The following is a 23,247-nucleotide window of genomic DNA, read 5'->3' as shown; positions in this document are numbered from 1 at the left end:
AATATACTAAGAATGATAAATCAAAAGATGTAATTTGAAAAATATTCCTATGCCACTATTGGTAAAATAATAACAAAAATATCAAGGAGTAAATCTCACAAGAAATGTGTTGAAAATATATGGAAAAGAAGCTATTAATTTTTACTAAAATACATCAAAATTTAAAAATAAATGAATGGTCATACCGTGTTGCTGAATAGGATAATTGATGTTATTAAAATTTGCAGACCCACAACAATATGGTCAATTAATCTTTGACAACGCAGGAAAAAGTATCCAGTGGAAAAAAGACGGTCTCTTCAACAAATAGTGTTGGGAAAACTGGACAGCAACATGCAAAAGATTGAAAGTAGCCCACTTTTTTGCACCATCCACAGAAATAAATTCAAATGGATTAAAGACCTAAATGTGAGGCAGGAAACCATTAAAAATCCTAGAGGAGAACACAGACAGCAACATCTTTGACATCGACTGTAGGAACTTCTTACTAGATATGTCTCCCCAGGAAAGGGAAAGAAAAGCAAAAATAAACTATTGGAATTTCATAAAAATAAAAAGTTTCTGCACAGCAAAAGAAATAGTCAATAAAACTAGAAGTCAACCTATGGAATGGAAGAAGATTTTTGTAAGTGACATATCTGATAGAGTTAGTATCCAAAATCTATAAAGAACTTATAAAACTCAACACCCAAAAAACAAATAACCCAATTTAAAAATGGGCAGAAGATACAGACAGGCATTTCTCCAAGAAGACATCCAGATGGCCAATAGACACATGAAAAGGTGCTCAACATCACTCATCATCAGGAAATACAAATCAAAACTACAATGAAATACCACCTCACACCTGTCAGAATGGGTAAAATTAACAACACAGGAAACAACAGATGTTGGCGAAGATGTGGAGAAAGGGGAACCCTCTTACACTGTTGGTGAGAATGCAAGTTGGTGCAGCCACTCTGGAAAACAGTATGGGAGGTCCTCAGAAAGTTATAAATAGAACTACCCTATGATCCAGCAACTGCCCTACTAGATACTTACCCAAAGGATACAAAAATATGATCCAAAGGGGTACATGCTACATTATCAACAACAGGCAAATTATGGAAAGAGCCCAAATGTCCATTGATTAATGAATAAAGACGTGGTGTGTGTGTGTGTGTGTGTATAATGAAATAAGTCAGAGAAAGATAAATACCATGTGATTTCACTCATATAAGCAATTTGAGAACAAAACAAATGAACATAGGGGAGGGAAAAGAAGGGAAAACTAAGAAACAGAGCCTTAACTAAGAGAATAAACTTACGGTTAACCGAGGGCAGTGGGAGGGAGAGAAGGGTTGAGTGGGGGATGGGCGTGTTGCGATGAGCTACTGGTGTTGTATGTAAGTGTTGATTCACTTAAGTAGTACACCTGAAACTAATATTACACCATGGTTAACTAACTGGAATTTAAATAAAAACTTGAAAAATATTACAATTTACCTAAAAGTAATTTATAAATTCATATAGACCGACCAAAATCCCCAACAGCATTTTTGAGGGTTTTTTTTTTTTAATTCAATTTGCAACTTTTCTAAAAATGACCTGGAATGGAAAATATGCAAAAAGTAGTTTAAAAATTTTAAGAAAGCTCTCTGGCCGATCAAATATAAAATACACCGAAGTTACAGTAATTAAAACAGCATGGAACTGGCATGGGGAGCATTCAAATAACTCAATGTAATATAGATCCAGAAACAAACTCTCACATACGAGATGACAATACTTGATAAGGGTAATATCTCAGATCACTGAAAAAGTGGAGGAATGAATAATCTGTGTTGAAACAATGGACTCCCCATCAAAAAAAAAAAAAAAAGAATAAGAAGAAGTAAAATTCGATCCCAACCTCACACTGTCCCTATGAAATAACATCAAGATGGATTCAGGATCTGAACATTTTTTTTTTTTTTAAGCTATAAACCTACCAGGAAGAAATAGAAAATTTTTTGTTCTCTTAGAATGACTTCAGAAAAACCTTCCTAGCTCCTAAGACACAAAACTTTATAATAGAGCCATGAAGAAAAGTCAGTATAGTACAATGTACAGTTGTACAATGTACAATTTAAAAGTTTTCAAAGAGAAGAGTAGATAAAAAGACACGACAAACTAAGAGAAAATATTTGCAAATAATATAACAAAGGATTAATTTGCATTAAGAATCAAAAGACAACCACAGAAAAATAAGCGAGGTATACAATACAATGGCTATTAGACACATAAAAATATTTACCAACCTCACTAGTAATCAGGAATATGCAAATTCACACAAGATACATTCCCCGCCCAGTTGAAATTGACCAAAATAAAAAATAAAAAAAGACTGTAGGGTAGTGAGAATTTGTAACAGTGAATCTTATTTCTAGACAAACAATTTTAATACTCTGGAAAGATTTTAAAGACCATCGATGCCTAGACCTCATTTCAGACCAATTTGTTTAAAACCTCCACGAATGTGACCTGGGCATCAGGGTCTTTGTTTTGTTTTGTTTTTAGGAACCTGACTGATTTCACTCTGCATTCAAGGTTGAAAATCACTGATATTTATTAATTAAGTATAAATCGACATTTACTTTGTGTAAGGAGCCATCAAAATTTTTTATACAAACCAAGTCGGTTGGTTGATTACTTTTCATTATTTCCCTTTCAATTTAAAAGATTTTGGTGGAGTACTCAAACTTTGGTGTGCGTATATTTTTTTGTTTAAAATCCCTTTACTAAGGTGGAATTGATACACAAAAAATTTACATATTTATGTAACCAATTTAATGAGCTTGAGCATCTGCGTACACCTGTGAAACCATCTCCACAATCAAGGTAACAGACGCATCCATTACCTCCAAAAGTTTTCTTATGCTTCCTCCTTTTTGCGGTATTTACACTTACCATGCGATCAAATACCCTCTCACATATTTCAAATATACAATTCAATATTATTAACTATGCTGTGCAGCTTTCCAGAGCTTGTGAAACTAAAACTTTGCACCTATTTAACAACACCTCCCCATTAGAACTATCAAAATTTGAATGCCCATATTCTTTGACACAGGCAATTCCACTTCAGAGAATCTCTCCTACAGAAATAGGCTACATATCCAAAGAATATATAAAAAATATCTGCTGCAGCTATGTTGTAATAATAAAAGTCGATTTGGGGGACAAGGCAAAATGTTACCAGTAAGGGAACTGTTACAAGAGTTATTGACAGATACATATAGTAGCCTACTACGTGGTAATTAAAAGGACTGAGGCGGATATGGAAGATCACTGAGAAGACACGTATATACAATACAATAAGACATACAAAAATCAAAATGTCGCATAAGTAGTATGACTTCATTTTGTGTATAAAAATTATATATGTGTATGTATATACACAGAGACATCTGGAAGGGGGCTTTCCCTGTTATTCTTCTGCACGGCTTAAATTTTACCAAGGGCATATATTAATGTATTATTTTTATAAGATTTTACTGATTTAAATACAGGAAGGACTAGAAGAGGAACACATGCTTCTGCTAAGCCCTGCATGTCGCAGAAATATCAGGAGGCCACAGCCAGCCACATCCACCCAGAAGGCAGGAGCTGGGAAAGAAACTGCCGCCCTTGCTTGTGTGGAGTAGCACAGGCTAGTGGACCAAAAAGGAACCTGGAGCTTAATACTTTTCCTACAAATACACAACTTCTAATAATGAGTACAAGAGAAGTATATGCAGGAAGTAATATAAAACGAAAAGATCACTTATACCAAATCTGGTACCTTTTACTCCTGAACTCTTATATTTATAAATTCTTCAGTGTGCTTAGGCTTCTAGAAGAGGACATGAATATGTGTTTTTAAAATAAAAAGTAAAGCAGACTAGAGCATTATGTAAACTGGGACTAGGCAATGTGACTTTCCTACAATTTATTTAGCCTCTCAAATAAATTTGGGGGAAAGCATACTTTGAGGAACAAACTATAGTGTAGCTGCCAACACATCAGGGAACAAATTCCCCCAAAAGATTGAATACATTTTCAGAGTACATAAAACTGAACAGAATGCCACATAAAACTTAGATAGCAAAATTCTTTGCAACCAAAAATCATATGAGTAGCTGGATAGACAATATCATATCACTATACTCTAGCTGGACGAGCCCACAATATGCATTTATGAATGAATGAATGAATGAATGAGTTAAAGCTTCAGAAACCTCCCTTGAGATTTTTAATGTTATTTTTCTGTAGGTAAGTTGATGTGGTTGTACAATGCTAGCTAACGGTAGTATAAGCTGTTACGATTCAGTAGTGTTACTTTATCATACTTAGCCAATTCTCTTTGCCTTTCTCCACTCTTGTTTATGAGAGCCACAGGGCAAAAATAGTTTATATCTCAAAGACTAAAAAGCTTATTAGTTTATCTGTGGAGTATAGATTCCTCTGTGGAGATGAGGAGCCTCTCCATCACTTCCATTACCTCCTTTGTCATAAAAAAAAAGGGATAATTTTCTTTTGGGCCATATATAAACACACAAGTTACACACATCTCAAGTAATCCAAATTCTTAAAAGGTGTTCATGACATACACTGCAGAATTTAAGAGTACATTTGCATAAATGCAAACTCTACTAAGAAATTTTTTAGATGATGCAATTTAAAATATCTTACGATTTCTGACAGGCAGTGGTTTTTGGGATCTTTTTTTTTTCTTTTTAATACAAAACTCTCTTTTGTCATGGAGACATTTTCTTTTAAAGTTAACCCACATCAGTGCATTGTTTCATTGTTTCTCACGAAGGTGGGAGTAATTTTCCTTTCTAACTACTGGCGTTTATTTGAATATATAAACAGTGACCACTATTTTCCATTTTTGAAAGAGTCTGCTGAACACGACTAACACGGTCCTATCACCGTCTTCTCCAACTCTTTCATTTAGCAAAAGAGCAGATTCTCATACTGCCTTCCAGAAATGAACATTGAAGTCCTTTGTTAAGAAATGCTCCCTTTTGGGATGCCTGGGTGGCTCAGTTGGTTAAGCATCTGCCTTCAGCTCAGGTCATGATCCCAGGGTCCTTGGATAGAGTCCCATATCGGGCTCCTTGCTCAGAGGGGAGCCTGCTTCTCTCTCTGCCTCTGCCTGCCACTATGCCTGCTTGTGTGCTCTCTCTGACAAATAAACAAAATCTTAAAAAAAAAAAAAAAAGAAAAGAAAAGAAAGAAAGAAAGAAATGCTCCCTTTATAATTAGTCTCTCACTCAAATGAAGAAAACCAAGTGAGAGAGAAAATAGGAGCACACAACAGCCAAGCCTGCAGGCCCTCTGGGCCCCGAGTTTCTTGACAGAGGGACAGAATAACCAGGCAACAGGCAGTAAAGATAGAAGCCTGGACACCAGCCTGGCCCGCAGCCGCCTCGCCTTCTGTGTGGCCCAGAGTGAACTATTTCTCAGCTTTTCCACCAATGAAACAAGGATCACACTACCTGCTCCTCCATACCCAAAACCCGAGTAATGGGAAAGGAATTTAATTAACTGTAATTGATTGCAAAGTACATCAAATTCCTGCAGTGAAAAATCCTATAACTCCCAGTTACCACTTAGAAGAACTCCTTAACCAATTAAGATGGGTGTGTGTGTGTGTGTGTGTGTGTGTGTGTTTTTAATCAGTTCCTGAAAGATCATTAAGGAACTGAACACCACAAAAGGAGTCAAAGGTTTTAAAGTTTCAAAATGTCTCTGTGGTGAATCCCTTTCCAGAGGGGACATCCAAAACATGCCAAGGACAGAGCCCACAGTGTCTCTTGGGAAGTCTTGTGGAATTTCTGATGTGCGTCTTTGAGATGTCATGAAGTAGATGTCACAGCTAAGCGGGGGGTGGGAGAGGTTGCTGGGGAAGCCATCAAGTACCTTCACTTTTCATGGCCAGAGAAATCTGAATTTGTAGATCCCTAACAGAAGAATAACTAGCAAGACTCCTGGCACACATGCAAGGTGAAATCAACACCAGTGTTTCATGAGTTTGATCAAATACGACAACACAATTAGGCACTGCCCCTCACCAACACACGGTGGGTGGGGGAAGAGGATAAACGTGTGTCGACGCCCAGCTGCGATCACCCGCCGCCACTCAGCAGCCTACATTAGCCATTCTCCACTGAGTGACACGGGTCCGGGTCCGGACATCATCACCATCCCCCGGGGCTCGGGGATGAAAATCGCAGAGATCACAGACTCAGGAACGAAATCACATTTGGGAATTGGCATTAAGAAGCGCATCTTTTCCCGATTTCATAGCTAGATCCTTAGGGTCTTAGTGTGTAGGAGCTTTCAGCTGGAAGGAAACTAAAAATGAACTTTTTTTTTTTTTTTGCTTCAAACTTTCCAGCTTAATTTTTTTTAATCAGTCTTTTTTATCTACTGGCTAGTTGCATAAAATTACCAAATAAAGTGTTACTTTCGCTAAGATTTTTTTTTTTTTTAAGGCTGATGAAGCAGTCTGTAAGATGGCAAACAAATACTTAAGGAAAGACTGCCTTCGGGATAACACTGGAATTCTGATCTAAAAATACTACCTTGGTTGCACTAACTCGAATGGGAGACAGCCGCTGTCCGAAGTGGTATAAAGAGGTCATATTCGGTCATGAATAAAAAGACAAAAACAAGCCCAGAGGCTCCACCCCCTCATTCATTTCCCTGCTTCTGAAGCAGTCCTTCGGTTTCTAATGAAGACCCTGCTCCTATTCTTCATTATGCATAATTCATGCCTCATATACTCAGTCCTTGATTTCTACCTACAGCACGGGCGTTTCTCTTTGGGTATTTCACTCTCTTCAAACTTAATGTGCCCCAAACCAAAGCCTCCTCATAAACTGGCCTGTTTTCTTTGCTAGCCATTTCTTTGCTGCTTCCAAGGACATCATCCTATTCCAGGACCCAGTGCAACCCCCTCACCCCCTCCCCTTGCTGGCTTTCTGTCTCTTCCCACTCTGACTCATTCTGCATACCACCTGCTGCTGGACTCTGCCTTCATCCTCCTGACGCCTGGCTGAGGTCTGATGAAAATCCCAGGTGTAGAAATAGGCCTCCTGTAGGGAGGAGACACACCTGGGAACACAGCCCTGGGGATTAACCCTAGATTCTTCCATCATTGCAGCCAGGAGTCAGGTAGAAGAGTGGCTGAATGAAGCACTTCAGGGCCAGACAGCTACAAGCTGCTGGCTAGTAATCTCCCATCTGAGCCTGGAGCTGATGTCAGGATAGGACTGACACCTTATCCTCAAGTGACAAGGAAATGCCTACAAGGGAGATAAGGCATGATTCTAGACCCACGCTCTGCCATCCCTCCAAACTACCTAAAATCTTGACCAACTGCATTCTGGGCATCACTCTATAATCTCCTCAATTTTCTCTCGGATTTATTTATCCTACAGTATTAAGTTCCATCCCCAACCCTCCTTCAACCTCCATAGAAATGGATTTCAGTAGGCTTGCAACCTTGTGTCCGGAAATTCATTCTTCAGTTTAATGACATGTACACTGTGTACGCGCTGTGATTGAAAGGCAGATCTACTTAGAGTTACAGCCTCTCAACATTTTCTCTCACTCTACTGAACAGAACCTATTTGTACTAATTTAGAATACTATAATACTTGTGACTAATCTACATTTCCAAACAAAATAAAATTCTGCAACTCTCTGATTTCACAAAGGCATTCTCCACATAATTGGTTGAGTAATGAGTAAAATGTCTGCGTTTTTACAAAAACTCACAGAATTAGTGTAGGGCACACATCTTAACAAACGATCTTCCCCGATCACTGGAATCGATCCAGAGCAAAACATTTTTAATTGCGAGAATTTAAAGCAGCCCTGGCCAGGGGGAGAAAATAATATTCACAGAAAGCTAGCAAATATAGCAACAAAACGGCATATCTACAAGAGAAAGGGAACAGGAGAAGGAGGAGAAAGAGTAAGAGAAAGTGGGGAAGACGTCAACAGCAGAAGGAAAGACTCTGGCTCAGAGGGAGGAAAAACAGTTCTCTAGGAGCTGAGCATGAAGAACAGCTCAGCCTCACCCCTTAGGAACCTACTCTCTCCCCCTCACACATTCTGAGCAGAGGATGGAGAAGTAGGCCTGTGCTCACTGGCTAGACACCCCGCAAGACACAGAAATGAGTTTAATATGGTCCTTCTATTCACGTAGCTGACGGGACAGACAAGCTGAACCATAAAGATAGCAGAAGGCAGAATGTGTTTCTCGCTAAGGAAGTTGAAAAGGTGGTTTATTGCTTCATTTAGAATTAGGGCACAGTGTCACCAGTCATTTGGGGGAACAGAAGTTGGAAGGTTGGTGAGTAAAAATGCAAGGTCTTCATTAGTTTAAAAATTAAACTGTGTTCTAAAAATCCAGATTAAAAGAATATATATGTATATAAAACTTGTAAGTTGAAATGAATGTATGTCAAAGCCAAATAATTAAATACAAACTCCCTTTACTTACATGCCAAGATCTGAGCTCATAGCTTTGGATAAATAACAAGCTATAGTTCGTTGACCTGTTTGGGTATTAACGAGCTCATCAATTTTTTTTTTTTTTAAACAATCAGACATTGCTGTACTTGGAAAATGGTAAGTAGAAAGTCAGGTCAACATTAACATTTCTCTGCTAGTATAAGCCTACATTTAAGGCACAAGTTTGCAAATTAAAATGTCAGGTGTATTTGTTTTGAGATTACCTGGAGACATTGAATTTTGCATTTCATAGACTTTTAATATCCTTTCGTGTCCCCACATAAAACATTTATCTGTGTCAAATAAGCTTGAAATCATTTGTAGATATACTTTTTCTTTTATTGGCTATGTTAAGAATATCTACCTGTGGGAACTATAATAATTCCAAGCAATTTACTGTCTGGCCAAAAGTATCACATTTGCACATGATTTATTGATGAGTAACTTGTGCAAGCTTAAGTAGCACTTCATCAATAAATGTTTTCCTTAGCTGTTCTGGGACAGAAATAGTGCATCCCTTTTTGGCTTCATATTAAATGGACTTATCCTAAATAGTTGAAAAACTCAAGACAGTTATTCAATAGTTAGGCTATTATGAGAAACTCTCATTGCCATGTTCACTGGGAGGATCTTATTAAGGATGTCATTCACTACCACACTCACTGTCTGCTTCATTAAGTCCTCGGGGAGAAAATTCTTTCTGCTCTTAGTCCCAGGATCAGTTACATGCGTTGGCAACTGGGCTATTTTTACCTTATGAGGGTAAGAGCCTTTCCCTCACTGTATTAACTCACTACAGTTCCCTCCTTTTATTGGTTACTAGAAAATTTAAAGCAAAAATTGAGGGCCAGATGTGCAAGTCAAGAAGACTCCACGCCATATGTTGTCTGCAGTAATAATTTGTAATAGAAGTCATAGTTATTGCTAACAAGTCTTGAGTACTTTCTGCAAAGCACTTAACATGTGTTGGATTTTATTTGAAATTCATAATAATCCTAAAACATGAGAACTTTTATTTTTGCCACCTTGACCAGTGAGAAGACTGAAGCTTTGAGAGGTCAGTGAACTGCCCCAAGGCTGCTGAGCCAGTAAGAGGCCAGACCACGGACTCAAGCAGAGTGTTTCTAGCATGGAAGGTCATGCTTCTAACTGCTCTGTTAGTCTGCCGCCTGGCCCATCCCTGCTTCTTCCCCCATTGACTATTTCCTGTGACTAATGGAATAGAGTTAAGAGACCAGAATTCTTTGGATAAACACCAGGGCTCTTAACAATCTTCTTCCAAAAGGTGATGTCTGAGCCGCAGCACCCATCTGGCTCAAGGTGTTCCAAGGCTGGGTGGCAAAGTTTTCTAGTGCCATTTCTTGCCAGAGTGACATGTGCTTTATGAGAAAAGAGAGAATGGGAAGATCCACTGTTCAGTGAAGGAGCAGGGGTACCATTGGGAAGGTCTCCTGAGTCTGGACATTGGTGATAGGTGTGGTGGGTTCGGCCAGTGTTTTGACTGCATGGTTTGTAGGAGAAGATGCCTACCAGGGGGCTGTGTCTGACCATGGGGCCTGAACTGCAGCTTGTGCTCCTGCTAGAATTTCCAAATTCCCGATAGGTATGAATATTCAAGCTCCTGGAATAAGAAATCAAAATTCCCCCAAATTCTCAGGAATTCTTGAAATAATTAATTCCATGTCTTTTCTCAAATTTTATTTGTATGCTTTTAGGTAATAATGATGACCATAATAGTGAACATTTTCCATAATAATAAAAAGTAAATCATTTTTTTGTGATCAAGTTGCTAAAAATTTCAGAGATTTTCTATTAAAAATAAAAAAAAAAACCCTTAAATGTATCATTTGCAATAACATGTAAAAATGAACTCTACCTGATATCTGACAATACTAAAACAGGGCAAGATGACCACAAAATCCCAAGTCAAAGCCATTTTAAAATTGAAAGATGATCTAAAAATATTTACTATTTATAAGATATTATTATTATAAGATGAAATTTTAAAACAAAACATTAACTATCCCAATGGTCTTGATTTTTGTTTCACGACAAATATTCCAAACACACACAAAAAATTTCTTTTATTTTGCACTGACATTGGTCAAATTGTTAAGAAGCTTTCAAAAGTATAGCCAAGGGGGGCATTAGGATTTGCTTCATAGAAGCTCCTGTCCTTTTTTAACAATGTAAATATATTTTTTTAAGATTTTATTTATTTATTTGACAGAGAGAGATCACAAGTAGGCAGAGAGGCAGACAGAGAGAGGAGGAAGCCAGGCTCCCCACTGAGCAGAGAGCCCGATGCGGGACTCGATCCCAGGACCCTGAGATCATGACCTGAGCCGAAGGCAGCGGCTCAACCCACTGAGCCACCCAGGCGCCCAACAATGTAAATATTTTATTTGCTTGCTCAGGTTCTGGTTTGGCCATTGACTATGTCACCATGGAGAATTAGAATACCTTTTCCCAATTTCCCAATTTCTTGACTAATTTTTCTTGGATTCAAGATTCAGGAAAACAGAATTTTTTCTGAGAAATGCAGGGAATTGCAGCTGGGGTCATGCTAAGAAAGGGGGCATATTTTTCTTGCAAAAGGAATTTTTCTCAGCTAGGCTGTGTCCCCTGCAGAGGGTGTTTGTTGAATTCACAAAAATGTGCATATAAACTATTTTACCTGTCAGCTTTGAAGGACCTCAAAGGCATCAGAAAAGTACCCTTCAGTAATTTAAGAGCCACATAATATCTTTACATATGCAAAGCCACTGGCAAATGCCCTTGGTTCATTTGATCAAAGACGTAGAAAAGCTGGAGGAATTATGAGGTAACTAAAAATGTTGTCTTTACAAGTACTTCTAAACTACAGCTTTAGACTTGGCCTACCTTAGACACCACCAGTATCAGTTATCCATTAATATTAATCTGGGTTTTGGCAAATCATTTCCCTTGCCCTGCTCATATTCAAGTCTTAAATACATTATATAGGCCATTATTATATAACATGTTTTCATACATGTTACATTGAGAGAAATGAAATGGAACTGATACATATCTTAAGCACCTACAATGTACCAAACATTATGCCACATCTTTCAAATATGTTTCCAACCCTAAAGAATTCCTATAGGGCAGGTATTAACTTTATTCCATAGGTTAAGAAAAATAAGGCTCAAAACCACAACCAATAGCCATACTGTTAGTAAGTGACACAGCCTAGAATTTAGTTGTAGTCCAGCTTCAAAAAAATCCAAGCTCTTGCCGCCACACTATACTACAAGTTGTAAAATGGTGGTTAAGTCAGTATCTGCTCACTACTGTGGCCCAGGGGAGAGGGCTGGTACCAGGCAGCCTGGCTGCAACATGAGAACTAACCTTGCTATCTTCAGGGTAATTGGACCTTCCCCCATGCACCTTATTTGAAAGAAACATAATAAACTTGGGTGCAGAATATACATTTTTGGCAGAAGAATTAAAATAATCATTGGCCATTGACTATGTCTCCATGTCACCGAAAGGTCTGTCTTACCTTTAAATATTTCACCAGCTTCTGAATTTGCCAATATTCCGATGGCAAATCTGCATTTGCTTCCTGACGATGATCAGGTGGTTCTTCATCTTCCTCAGTCTCTGAGGAGCTCTCACTGATAATCTCCTCAATCTTCTCAGCACTCTTACTAAGAGCAATAACAACCACCACATGTAATAAATATATTTATGCTACAACATGGATGTAGTTATAATCATTAATATTTCAGCAATATGAACATAAGCAATGAAAAAGATACCAACACCTGAGTTCTAGAAGATCTTTGGTAAGATCTAAGTGAGGAGATAAATGAACCCCTGTCTCTATATCAAGTACAGGTCATTATTATCGCTTTGCATGCAATAACTGTAAGGAAAATAGTAAGAAATGTACAAGGGCATCAAGTATTTGTCCAATGGCTGTGCTGTACAAAAGGGCAGCACCAGACATAGTGGCTAAATAACCTGGGTTATTTGTGTTTATATTTACTTAAATTTAGTTATTGAATTGTATTTGTATTTATTGACGTTTGCTTACTGAATTGAAACAATACAATTAAATATTGAGTTTCACCAGTTTTTAACATTCTCTGATTTTTAAAAAATTTCTCAAAGGTGCTGTGGCAGAGAGAGTCAGGCAGAATGGCACTGTTGTGCCGTCTGCGCTACAGCGGGGAGAAATTGCAGTCCCGAACTGAAGTGCCTGTTCAATTCAGCAAGCTATGTGATGGGTGTCGGGGTAATGTATTCTCTGGTTCAACAAATGGCAGGAAATCGGTTAGAGAGCAAAATCTGGTAGATAAGGCTGACTTAAGAATCAGTGTAACGTAATTCAAAGGTATGAGATAGAAATATATTCTAAATTAACCTGTATTCCCTGGAGAATCTGTAAATGTACTTTCCCTTAGACTAAAAAGCTTCTGGAGTTAAGAGCAGAGTGCACTGAGTTTACCCCCCTTACCCCCACATCACATTAAAAAAAATCAGTACCCCAGAGGAAAGCTGTTCTCTTTTTCCATTGATGAATCTGTTGACCTATAACTTTAAATGGCTTTCCCTATTTTATAAGGTTCCCATCCTGTCCTGCCCCACAGCAACCATACATTCAGGAGGTAAAAAGAAGCAAACCTCAATATTTCTTTGAGCTAGCGACTCCACCTTAAGAAATACTTCTCTACCACATAATTATATCCCCTCAAGCAAGAAGAAACATGGAGAAGTTCTAATTTTTGTCAGAGTCATGGTTGTTGCTTGGATATACTACCCCTTTACCCTTATCTATCACTCTAGGCTTCTCTGACTCACTAAAATTTGATTTAAAATTGAAACACTTATGGCCAAACATTTATTTCAGAAAAGATGAAGTAGATATACTTTTCCTTAATCCTCCCACTAAGTACATAAAAATCCTGGATATTGCATATAAAACAAACACGAGAGGGCTCTAACAGGTAGAAAGAAGAAGAAAGACTCTATCGAGATCTGCGGACTGGAGGAGCAACACAATGGTGAGTTACTTGGATTTTCTTTTTGTCTCATGTATCCCAGATTGGGTCCTGGAGAAGAGGGTGATGCAGAAACACCAGTGGGCACAGGAAAAAAACGACCTAAGAAAAGCCTGCTCTTTCTTCTCAGAGGACCAGAAAAAGAGCAACTTAATAAGAAAACTTTTAGGCAACAAATGATCTATTCTAGTCAACACCACAGAAAACACGGTGGCCTAACCCCACTTCTGCGAGCAATGGCCAAGCAGAGAGCTTGGTGTTCTAACTTTGTCAGACTACAGCAAAGCTCTCTAATCCCCATGTTGGGTGGTATCAGAGGAGGCCTAATGCCGAGTCAGGACTTTCACCAACCCCAACCCCCACTGACAAATTAACAGGGTGTTCCTCCCTCTCACAGACAGGGTGGTAACAACAGAGCTTGAACTTCCTTACCACTAAGAAATAATAAGGAGCCCCTCACCCACCTCCCCAAGTGTCAATGCAGGCCTACTTGAAAACTTGTAATTCCTTGTCTCACCTGAGGAGGCAGCACACACCTTATCCCACCAATGTGGTATCCCAGAAGGCCTGCTAAAACCCAAGATTTCAATAAGATCTAGAAGAACTAAGAGAATCATAGAATCTCAAAAATTGTTAAAAATTACCCATTCTCTTACCATGCTCCAAAATGGAATAGATTTAAAAAGACTTTCATGGAAGAGGGGGTTAGAGAGAATGGAGGGAGAAAAAGAAAATCACAGAATGAAAAACAAAGAATGAACAGAAAAAAATATATATATATAATGACAAATTCAAGCCCTAAAATAATAATGACATTGAAGGTAAATGATCTAAATACACCAGTTGATAGAGTTTAGCTTAATAAACCAAAAAGAAAAAGGGAACCAACCAAATGCTACCTACAGGGAACTCATTTCAAATATAATGATATTATTAGTTTGAAGAAAAGGAGAAAAAAAAAAAAGACCATGCAAGCAATCAAAGAAAGCAGAAGTGGCTATATAATATTGGAGTAAGTCGACATCAATAAAAAGAAAAACGACAAGGGACATAGAGGGAAATTACATAATCATGGAGACGTATCAATCCCAAACATGTACACACCAAACAACAGAGTTGCAAAATGCATGAAGCTAAAATAGAACTAAAAGGAGAAACAGAAAAATTGCCATTATAGTTGGAGACTTCAGTACTACTCTCTCATTAATTTATGGAACAATTAGACTGAAAATAAGCTAGGAGATAGAAGAAACCAACACCACCAAGCAATGTGATTTAATTCACACTTCTAGAACACTCCAACAGCACCGGGTTATATCCATAGCTCCCTGTCTTTCAAAGAACTCTTCACTAAGAGGTTATCTTATAAGTTCATTTAAAGATTTTCAACATTATCATTTTTATAACCAGTAGCTGTCAGTACAGGTGTCTGAGGATCCTGCTCTAATGGAAAGAACACTAGTCTTGTGCATGTGAACTAGGCCAGGCTTTAAAGAAGGGCTCATGTTAACAGACACTTACCGGACTAACTGTGTTCTTCCTGCGGAAACAATTGGTCCAGACCTTTCAAGTTTTCCCCCGTGTCTTTCCTCTTGGGTGTCTCTCAGTACGTTTTTGTGACTGCAAATATATTAACTTTTTAAAATTAATTTATGTGGAGTAATAGGAAATTAAACATAGAAATATATACAAAGATCCCACTGTTTTCATGCACCCCAAGGATGTGTTTTCCTAATACAGAAAACTACACAAGTTCCAGCCCCATCTGACACCTGTGAGGCCCCTTCTGTCTTTCCAGCACAGCCATGTACTTTCTATAGTGGAGGAACTTTTCGCCCCCCATTTCTTTTTTGAGGAACAGGCGGCTGTCACTGTGCAGATCCGCCACTCTGAGCCTTCTACTCTCAGTGCTTCCTGCCCTGGGAGAGAGCTGCCTGGTCTCTTCCCGACTCCAACCAACTCCGCGGCAGTGCCTGGATCTGGTTGTCCAGCTGTTCCCAGGTTTAGCACAGGCCTTGGTACATCGCCATTAGGTAAATTCATAATTGAAAAATGTCAGCACCTGGGAAAGGGTATTTTAAAAATTCACCTCCCAGGTAACAGAGCAGCCCATTTATGTGTCATTTTCCCACTCCTTCAAATAGAGTCACAAAGATAAAACAGTTCAAGATTATGAGAATTAGAGGAGCGAGAGCATCTCTCTCCTCGGAACTTCTTCAAGCCTGCTCTCTGGGTTTGCTTGCAAAACATGATCAGCCTGCGGTTCTCAATCCCTGCAGGTGAGGGTCCCCTGTGACCAGCTGGAAGGCAGTTCTTTCTTTCTTTCTTTCTTTCTTTTTTAAATTTTATTTATTTATTTGACAGAGAGAAATCACAAGTAGACGGAGAGGCAGGCAGAGAGGGAAGCAGGCTCCCTGCTGAGCAGAGAGCCCGATGCGGGACTCGATCCCAGGACCCTGAGATTATGACCCAAGCCGAAGGCAGCGGCTCAACCCACTGAGCCACCCAGGCGCCCCAAAGATGGTTCTTTCTTAACCCAATCAGGTGACTGCATGGAACATTAAAAATGGGCTGAAACTTGTAAGCCTCTCTGCTAATTTAAAAAGTGCTCTTGATGTCACACTGGGTGTTAATCTGTGCGTTGGCGCCTATTTATAGAGGGCCTAAATGGACCTAGTCTTGTATCTGTCAGACATTCATCAAATCAGTGTCCACTTCTCTTAGGCCTGTTGATTTTTGGAGGCTCTAGCTTTTCCATGGTATTTACTTAAAAGTTCTGTTAAAAGACACTGTCTCTCTCAAGACTTCCCTGATTAACTTCACATAATTTTAATCATTCTAAATTCTCCTAGAACTTACTTAATCAGGTCCCTACTGCTGTGTTTACATGGCCTGTGAGATTTCTCTGTGTCTTTTATCATCTTTTTCACGTGACATTTGCCCTGACTGAGTGAACTGGGTTCTGGTGCCCACATGTGACCCTCTTCGTGCCAAGTCCTTCTACCTGGAATATGAAGAGAAGCAGGGAGGGATCAACCTGTATTTTGGACGGAGATGTCAGTATCTCCTCTGTACGCTATTGCTCTGACATGAATCTAAGCTAAAAGTTAGGCAAACATGGTTACTGAGGATGTATCTGAAAACCCCTCGTGCAAATTTCTACATACTCTTTGAAATCGACAGTGGCCTTCCAGTTTAAACTTGGCTCTAATCTTTTGGTCATTTGATTCTTCCCAAAATTAATTTGGTTCTTCTCCAGCGCACTCTTGCCTGAAGCAGGAAGAGCTTTCTGAAGGGTGGGTTCTTCTTCCTTTTTAGGTGCCTCATTAAGCTCCTTTTCTTTGTCCCATTCTTCACTGAATCTAACATCCTTTATGTACAAAAAACAAAAATAATTTTTACAGTGATATCGCTTCTGAATTATCTGGTACTATCTGAAAATTAACACTGGTGATAACTTCAGAAAAGGAAGTCATTGACGCATCTAACTTGTGCTGTTTAAGACATACACTGGGGAACGGCCACCTTAGGATACTGGTTCCTGTTGGAGCTAGTCTGACAGAAATGTCATGTTCCTAAGCTTGCCTCTCCCTCCCCCTGCTGCAGCACATAAGGGTACAACAGCAGGGCTGGACCTATTCCTGCTCACCACCACCAGAAAAATCTAAACTCAGTGTATTGAAGGGGACACATCACGTACAAATGGTTGAAACCAAGGATAAAGAGAATATCTTGCCAGAGACAGAAAACACAGAGGGAGAAACAAAACAATTAAAAGAGACGTATCCAAAACAATGCAAGTCAAAAGAAAAGAGAATAAGACCTTTAAAGTATTAAAACAAAAGACCTGTCAACTCAAAATTCTAAACAGAGACCAAAAAAAAAAAAAAAAGCTTTCAAAAATAAAGACAAAATAAGACTTTTATTGATGAACAAAAGCAGAGAATTCACTGCCAGAAGGCCCACCCTAGAGAAATATCCATGAAGTTCTTCATTCAGAAGGAATATCATGCCACATCTACACAGAGAAATGAATATCTGTAGAAATTCTTTGAGCTGTTTTTGATCATTCTAAAATACAATTGACTCTCTAATGCGAAAATAGTGAGAAGGACCTGTGTTGTGATGAGCACTGGGTGTTATATGCAACTAATGAATCGTTGAACACTACATCAAAAACTAACGATGTGCTTTATGTTGGCTAATTGAACATAATAATAAAAAAGTTGTATCAATGTGTTGAGGAGTTAATACCATGCAAAAGTAAAATGCATGACAATAATGGCAAGGGAAGGGAGAGGCATTGAAGGTGCACCGTGTAAGGTTCTTAAACCAGTCATGAAACGGTAAGATAGCATTTAAAGTTGGACAGGATAAACTAGAGATATACATTAAATAACTGAGGGAAGCAACCATGAAACTTTTAAGAATATAACTGACAAAAAACATAAATAAAATAGAATCATTTCTAAAAGCTCAATTAATACCAAAAGGGCAAAAAAAGAGGAAAAAAGAACAAAGAACAAATGGGACAAATAAGAAAAGAAGACAGTAAATTTAAATTCAACTCTAACGGGGCACCTGGGCGGCTCAGTGGGTTAAAGCCTCTGCCTTCAGCTCAGATCATGATCTTGGGGTCCTGGGATCGAGCCCTGAATCGGGCTCTCTGCTCGCAGGGAGACTGTTTTTCCCTCTCTCTCTCTCTGCCTGCCTCTCTGCCTACTGGTGATTTCTGTCTGTCGAATAAATAAAATCTTTAAGAAAAAATAAATAAAAAATAAAATAAATTCAACTATCACTAATTACATTAAATAAAAATGATTTTAAAACTTCAGTTAAATCATCAGACTGGATGAAAAAGGAAAACCAAGTATTTGTGGTATTAAAAAACCCACTTTCCATGCAACCAACAATCAAAAAATGCAGGAGTGACTACATTAAAAATCAAACAAAATGGACTTCAAAACAAATCCTATCAGACCTGAAGAGGGAGATACATAACGACAGAGTCAATACAACTTTGTGTATTCACCAAACAATAGAATTTCAAAATACATAAAGCAAAAGTAAATCCAGAATTATGAGACTTCAAAACTCCTTGCTCAGTAATCAACAAAATAAGTACATAAAAAATTAATAATATAGAATACCTAAGTAATACTATCAACCAAATTGACAAAACAGTTGATACAATGTACTACACAACAGCAACAGAACTTCCATTCTTCTCAAATGCACACAAAAAAAGAATCACCCAAAATGACCACATTCTGGGTATAAAACAAATATTCACAAAGCTAAAACAACTAAAATCATACAAAACATCTTCTCTTAATACAATGGAATTAAACTAGAAATCAGTAAAAGAAAGGTAACTGGAAAATCTTCAGATACATTAATTTGCATGAAAACATATCAAAATCTGTAGGATGTAGTTTAGGTAGTATTTATAAGGAAATTTACAGAATAAAACTTTATATAAGAAAAAATAAAGATCTCAAGACAATGGCTAATTAAGAGCTTAAAAATTAAGCAGTTAAATAAGAAGAGCAAATTAAACCTAAAAAAATCAGAAGGAAAAAATCATAAAGACCAGAAATAAAAAGGAAAGCAGCCAAACATAAAGGCAATCAATGAAACAAATAGCTGTTCTTTTAATAAAATTGATCACTTCAGGTGCTTGGGTGGCTCAGTTGTTAGGCTTCTGCCTCTGACTCAGGTCATGATCTCAGGGTCCTGGGATCAGCCCCCCATCGGGCTCCCTGCTCAGCAGGGAACATTTTTCTCTCTCTCCCACTCCCCCTGCTTGTGTTCCTTCTCTGTCTCTCTGCCTCTGTCAAATAAATAAATAAAATCTTTTTTAAAAGACCAATCACTTCTTTGCAGACTAATCAAAAATAAAAAGAGAGAAAACTCAAATGACCCATACTAGAAATGAAAGAGGGGTCATCACAAAAGATCTCCCAGACATTAAAGGATAATAATGGAATGTTGTATTTGAGGCCAATAAATTAGATAACTTAGGTAAAATGTATGAATTCATCAAAACACACAAACTACCAAAGCTTAACAAAAAAAAAAAAAAAAAAAAGGAAATCTGAATAGTTATATATCAAAGAAATCAAATTCTCTGTATAAAAATACTCCAACAAGGAAAGCTCCAGGTACAGATGGGTTGACTGGCAAATTCTATCAAACATTTAAGAAAAATAATACCCAATCTACACAAAGAATTCCAAAAAGAAGAAAAATAAATAAATTATTTCCCAGTTCATTTTTTGAGGCCACATTGCCCAGATACCAAAACCAGACAAAGGTATTAGAAGATAACTACTAACCCATATCCTTCATGATTATAGATGCAAATATCCTCAGTAAAATATTACCAAATTTCATCCAGCAATACCAAGCAGGGTAAGCCATAAAGATCAAGTGGGATATTGATTGAATATCCCAGGGTTGAATGTTACTTCAAGACACAAAAATCAATGTAAATGGTCATCAACAGACAAAAGGATAATCATGTGATCATCTCAAGAGATGCAATAAAGTCATCACCTCCAAGTAGCAATGGGTTCATCTCCCATGGGTTAAGTGGAAACCCCATGGAAAAAAATGTAAGAAGGCACTCGCTCCCTCCCAGCCAGGGTAGAGTCAGAGTAGGTTTCATGGAAACTGAATTTCCACCCCTCTCCAATGGTGATGAGGCACCCTACACCACCAGAGTTGTCAATGGAAAATAAGTGAAGAACTCAGACTTCACAGAACCTCCAGACTCCGCTGCCAGTGAAGTGCCTAAGAAGGCCTGTTAAAAGATTTAAATAAAAACCAGAATTTCACAACATAAGGCCCCAAATGTCCAAGATAATAAAAGATCATTCATCCTACTAAGAACCAGGAAGATCACAACTTGAAGGAGAAAGGATGATGCACAGGTTAAAGCTTATACCAAGATGAAATAGATGTTGGAAAAATCTGATAAGAATTTAAAGCAGCCATCATATTTTATATGCTTCAGTGAGCAATTATGAAGACTTGAAACAAATAAAAAACTAGAAAGCCTCAACAATTAAACAGAAGATATGAAAAACAACCAAAAAGAAATTTCTGAAATGTATAAGCTAAAATAAAACTCACTGGGATAGGCCTAGCAATATGATGGAGAAGACAAAGGGGAAGAATCCATGAGCTTTCATGAAATTACCCAGTATGAATAAAAAGGGGGAAATTCATTGGAAAAAAAATGAAAAGAGCCTCAAGATCTGTGAGACTATAACAAAAATTCCAAAATTCATGTCATCAGAGTAACAGAAAGAAAGGAGGGAAAGAGTCAGACTAAAAATGTATTCTAACAAGATTTGAAATTTTCTCAACCGTGGTAAAAGACATAAATCTAAGATGCAAGAAGCTGAGGAAATCCTAAACAAATGAACTCAAAGAAATCCATGCCAAGACGCATGATGATAAAAGAAAAACTACAACAGCAGAAAAGAACAATGGAAAAGAATAAAAGTGTGGCTAAATACTTTCACTCTGCTCTTGAATTTTCTAAGTTTGATGGTTGAAGCAAAACAATGTCTCATACAGTTATCAATATATATAGAAGAAATAAAGACAATTACAAGAGAGGGTAAGAGGATTTAAAGATTTTTATTTATTTATTTGACAGAGAGAGATCACAAGTAGGCAGAGAGGCAGGCAGAGAGAGAGGAGGAAGCAGGCTCCCCGTTGAGCAGAGAGTCCAACATGGGGCTCGATCCCAGGACCTTGGGACCATGACCTGAGCCGAAGGCAGAGGCTTAACCCACTGAGCCACCCAAACGCCCTGGGTAAGAGGATTTAAAAGGAGATATGATTTCCTTTTATTGGTACTAAAATTGTATTTTTTTCAGTCTCATCAGTATAATAGTATTAGAGCTTTTGCAACAAGTTTATGTTGAAAGAGAAATGACAAATTCTCACGGAGTATATTTGCAAAGGAAGAGTATGTTGACATTTTTTCTTTTTGTGACATATCAGGAGTTGCAAGGGATTGAGTCATGCAATTACTATTTGAAGGAGACATGGTTTCTATGCTTCACTCAAACTCGTATAATGTCAAACAGCAGATTATAATTAATTATGTTTGCATGATATGGTACAATATCCACAATAAACAAAGGCACAAAATCTATACAGAGAGGTATACCAAGACACTATGGATAAATTAAAGTAGAATTCTAAAATATGTTCAAGTAATCTACTGAAATGCAGGGAAAAAACAAAACAAAACAAAAACAAAAACTAAATGGAACAGAAACCAAAGTAAACTAGCAAGTGTAAACCCTAACATATCAATAATTAAATATAAATGATCTAAATACACCAGCAGATACATAAATAGAATTTCACAAATTTATTTTATTTTTAAGATTTTATTTATTTATTTGACAGAGATCACAACTAGGCAGAGAGGCAGGCAGAGAGAGAGAGGGGGAAGCTGAGCAGAGAGCCCGATGCAGGACTCAATCCCAGGACCCTGAGATCATGACCTGAGCTGAAGGCAGAAGCTTAACCCGCTGAGCCACCCAGGCACCCCACAAATTTATTTTATAAACAACTGAACTGAATGTGGTCTACCAGAAACTCACTTCAAGTATAACAATATTGGTAGCTTGAAAGTAATAGGAGGAGAAAGATAGAACATGCAAACAGTAGTTAAAAGCAAGGTGGAGTGGCTATAAAAATATCCAATAAAAGTAGACTTCAGATAAAGAAAAATTACCAAGGAGAGAAAGGGACATCACATAATGATAAAGTGATCCGTCTATCAAGAAGATATAGCAATCTTAAATGCATATACAGAGCTGGAAAAACAAAAACAGAACTAAAAGAAAAATCCTACAAATCCACAATTACAGTTGAAACGTTTCAAAACCTCTCTCCAACAACTGCTAGAAAATCAGCAAAAATGTGGGAGACCTTAACATCAAAAACCACGTTTTAATCTACAAAGTAAAAATAAGAGAAGAAATAATAAATATCAAAGTGAAGTGGGGGGGGGGGGAATCAATGAAACTAAAAGCTAAGTCTCTCGAGGAAATTGAGAAAATCAAGATACCTCTATCCAAATGGATCAAAAAAAAAAAAAAAAAACAACACACACACCAATGACCAGTATCTACCAGTATCACAAATGAGAGAGGTAATAATAGCTACCAAAAATGAAAGGATAACTAGAACAAGGTTATGGCCATAAATTTGACAACTTAGATGAAATGGAGAATTTCCTTTAAAGAAGACCAGGGTGCCTGGCTGACTCAGATGGTAGAGCACATTGCTCTTAATATTGGAGTTTTATGTCCACACTGGGGGTCTCACACTGGGGGGTAGAGATTACTTAAATTAAAAAACAGAATTGTTAACATAGCAAAGGTTATGGGTATTTTATCCCAGTACAAAAAAATAAACAACGACAATCTATCAAAACACCCTCGAGAAGAAACAGATAACAGCATGGCTCTCACTATTAAAGACATTGAAATTTGTTGCTTAAAAACTTATCTACAAAGGACACTCCAGGCCCTGATGGCTTCACTACCAAACATGTAAGAAAGAAACAATATCAATTCTGCACAATCTCTACCAGAAATTGCAGAGGAAAAAAAACTACCCAACTCATTCTAGAAGGCCGGTATCACTCTGA

At 37.8% G+C, this 23,247-nt stretch overlaps 1 protein-coding gene across 1 annotated transcript in view; it reads right to left on the bottom strand.

The window, feature by feature from the left end:
- The window catches only part of ODAD2 (outer dynein arm docking complex subunit 2), a 187,581-nt gene that overhangs the window by 145,333 nt on the left and 19,001 nt on the right, over positions 1–23,247 (bottom strand). The window contains exons 7-10 of the mRNA XM_059404994.1: positions 16,730–16,932; positions 15,435–15,449; positions 15,084–15,164; positions 12,059–12,206 (exon numbers count right to left, since the gene is read on the bottom strand). Of these exons, the coding sequence (XP_059260977.1) occupies positions 12,059–12,206; positions 15,084–15,164; positions 15,435–15,449; positions 16,730–16,932 (447 nt within the window). The remainder of the gene's footprint in view (positions 1–12,058; positions 12,207–15,083; positions 15,165–15,434; positions 15,450–16,729; positions 16,933–23,247) is intronic.

The sequence above is a fragment of the Mustela nigripes genome, chromosome 6 (assembly GCF_022355385.1).
Source record: "Mustela nigripes isolate SB6536 chromosome 6, MUSNIG.SB6536, whole genome shotgun sequence".
Taxonomy (NCBI): domain Eukaryota; kingdom Metazoa; phylum Chordata; class Mammalia; order Carnivora; family Mustelidae; genus Mustela; species Mustela nigripes.
Note: the sequence above shows the minus strand (reverse complement) of the source record. Positions and strands in the feature narration are given on the sequence as shown.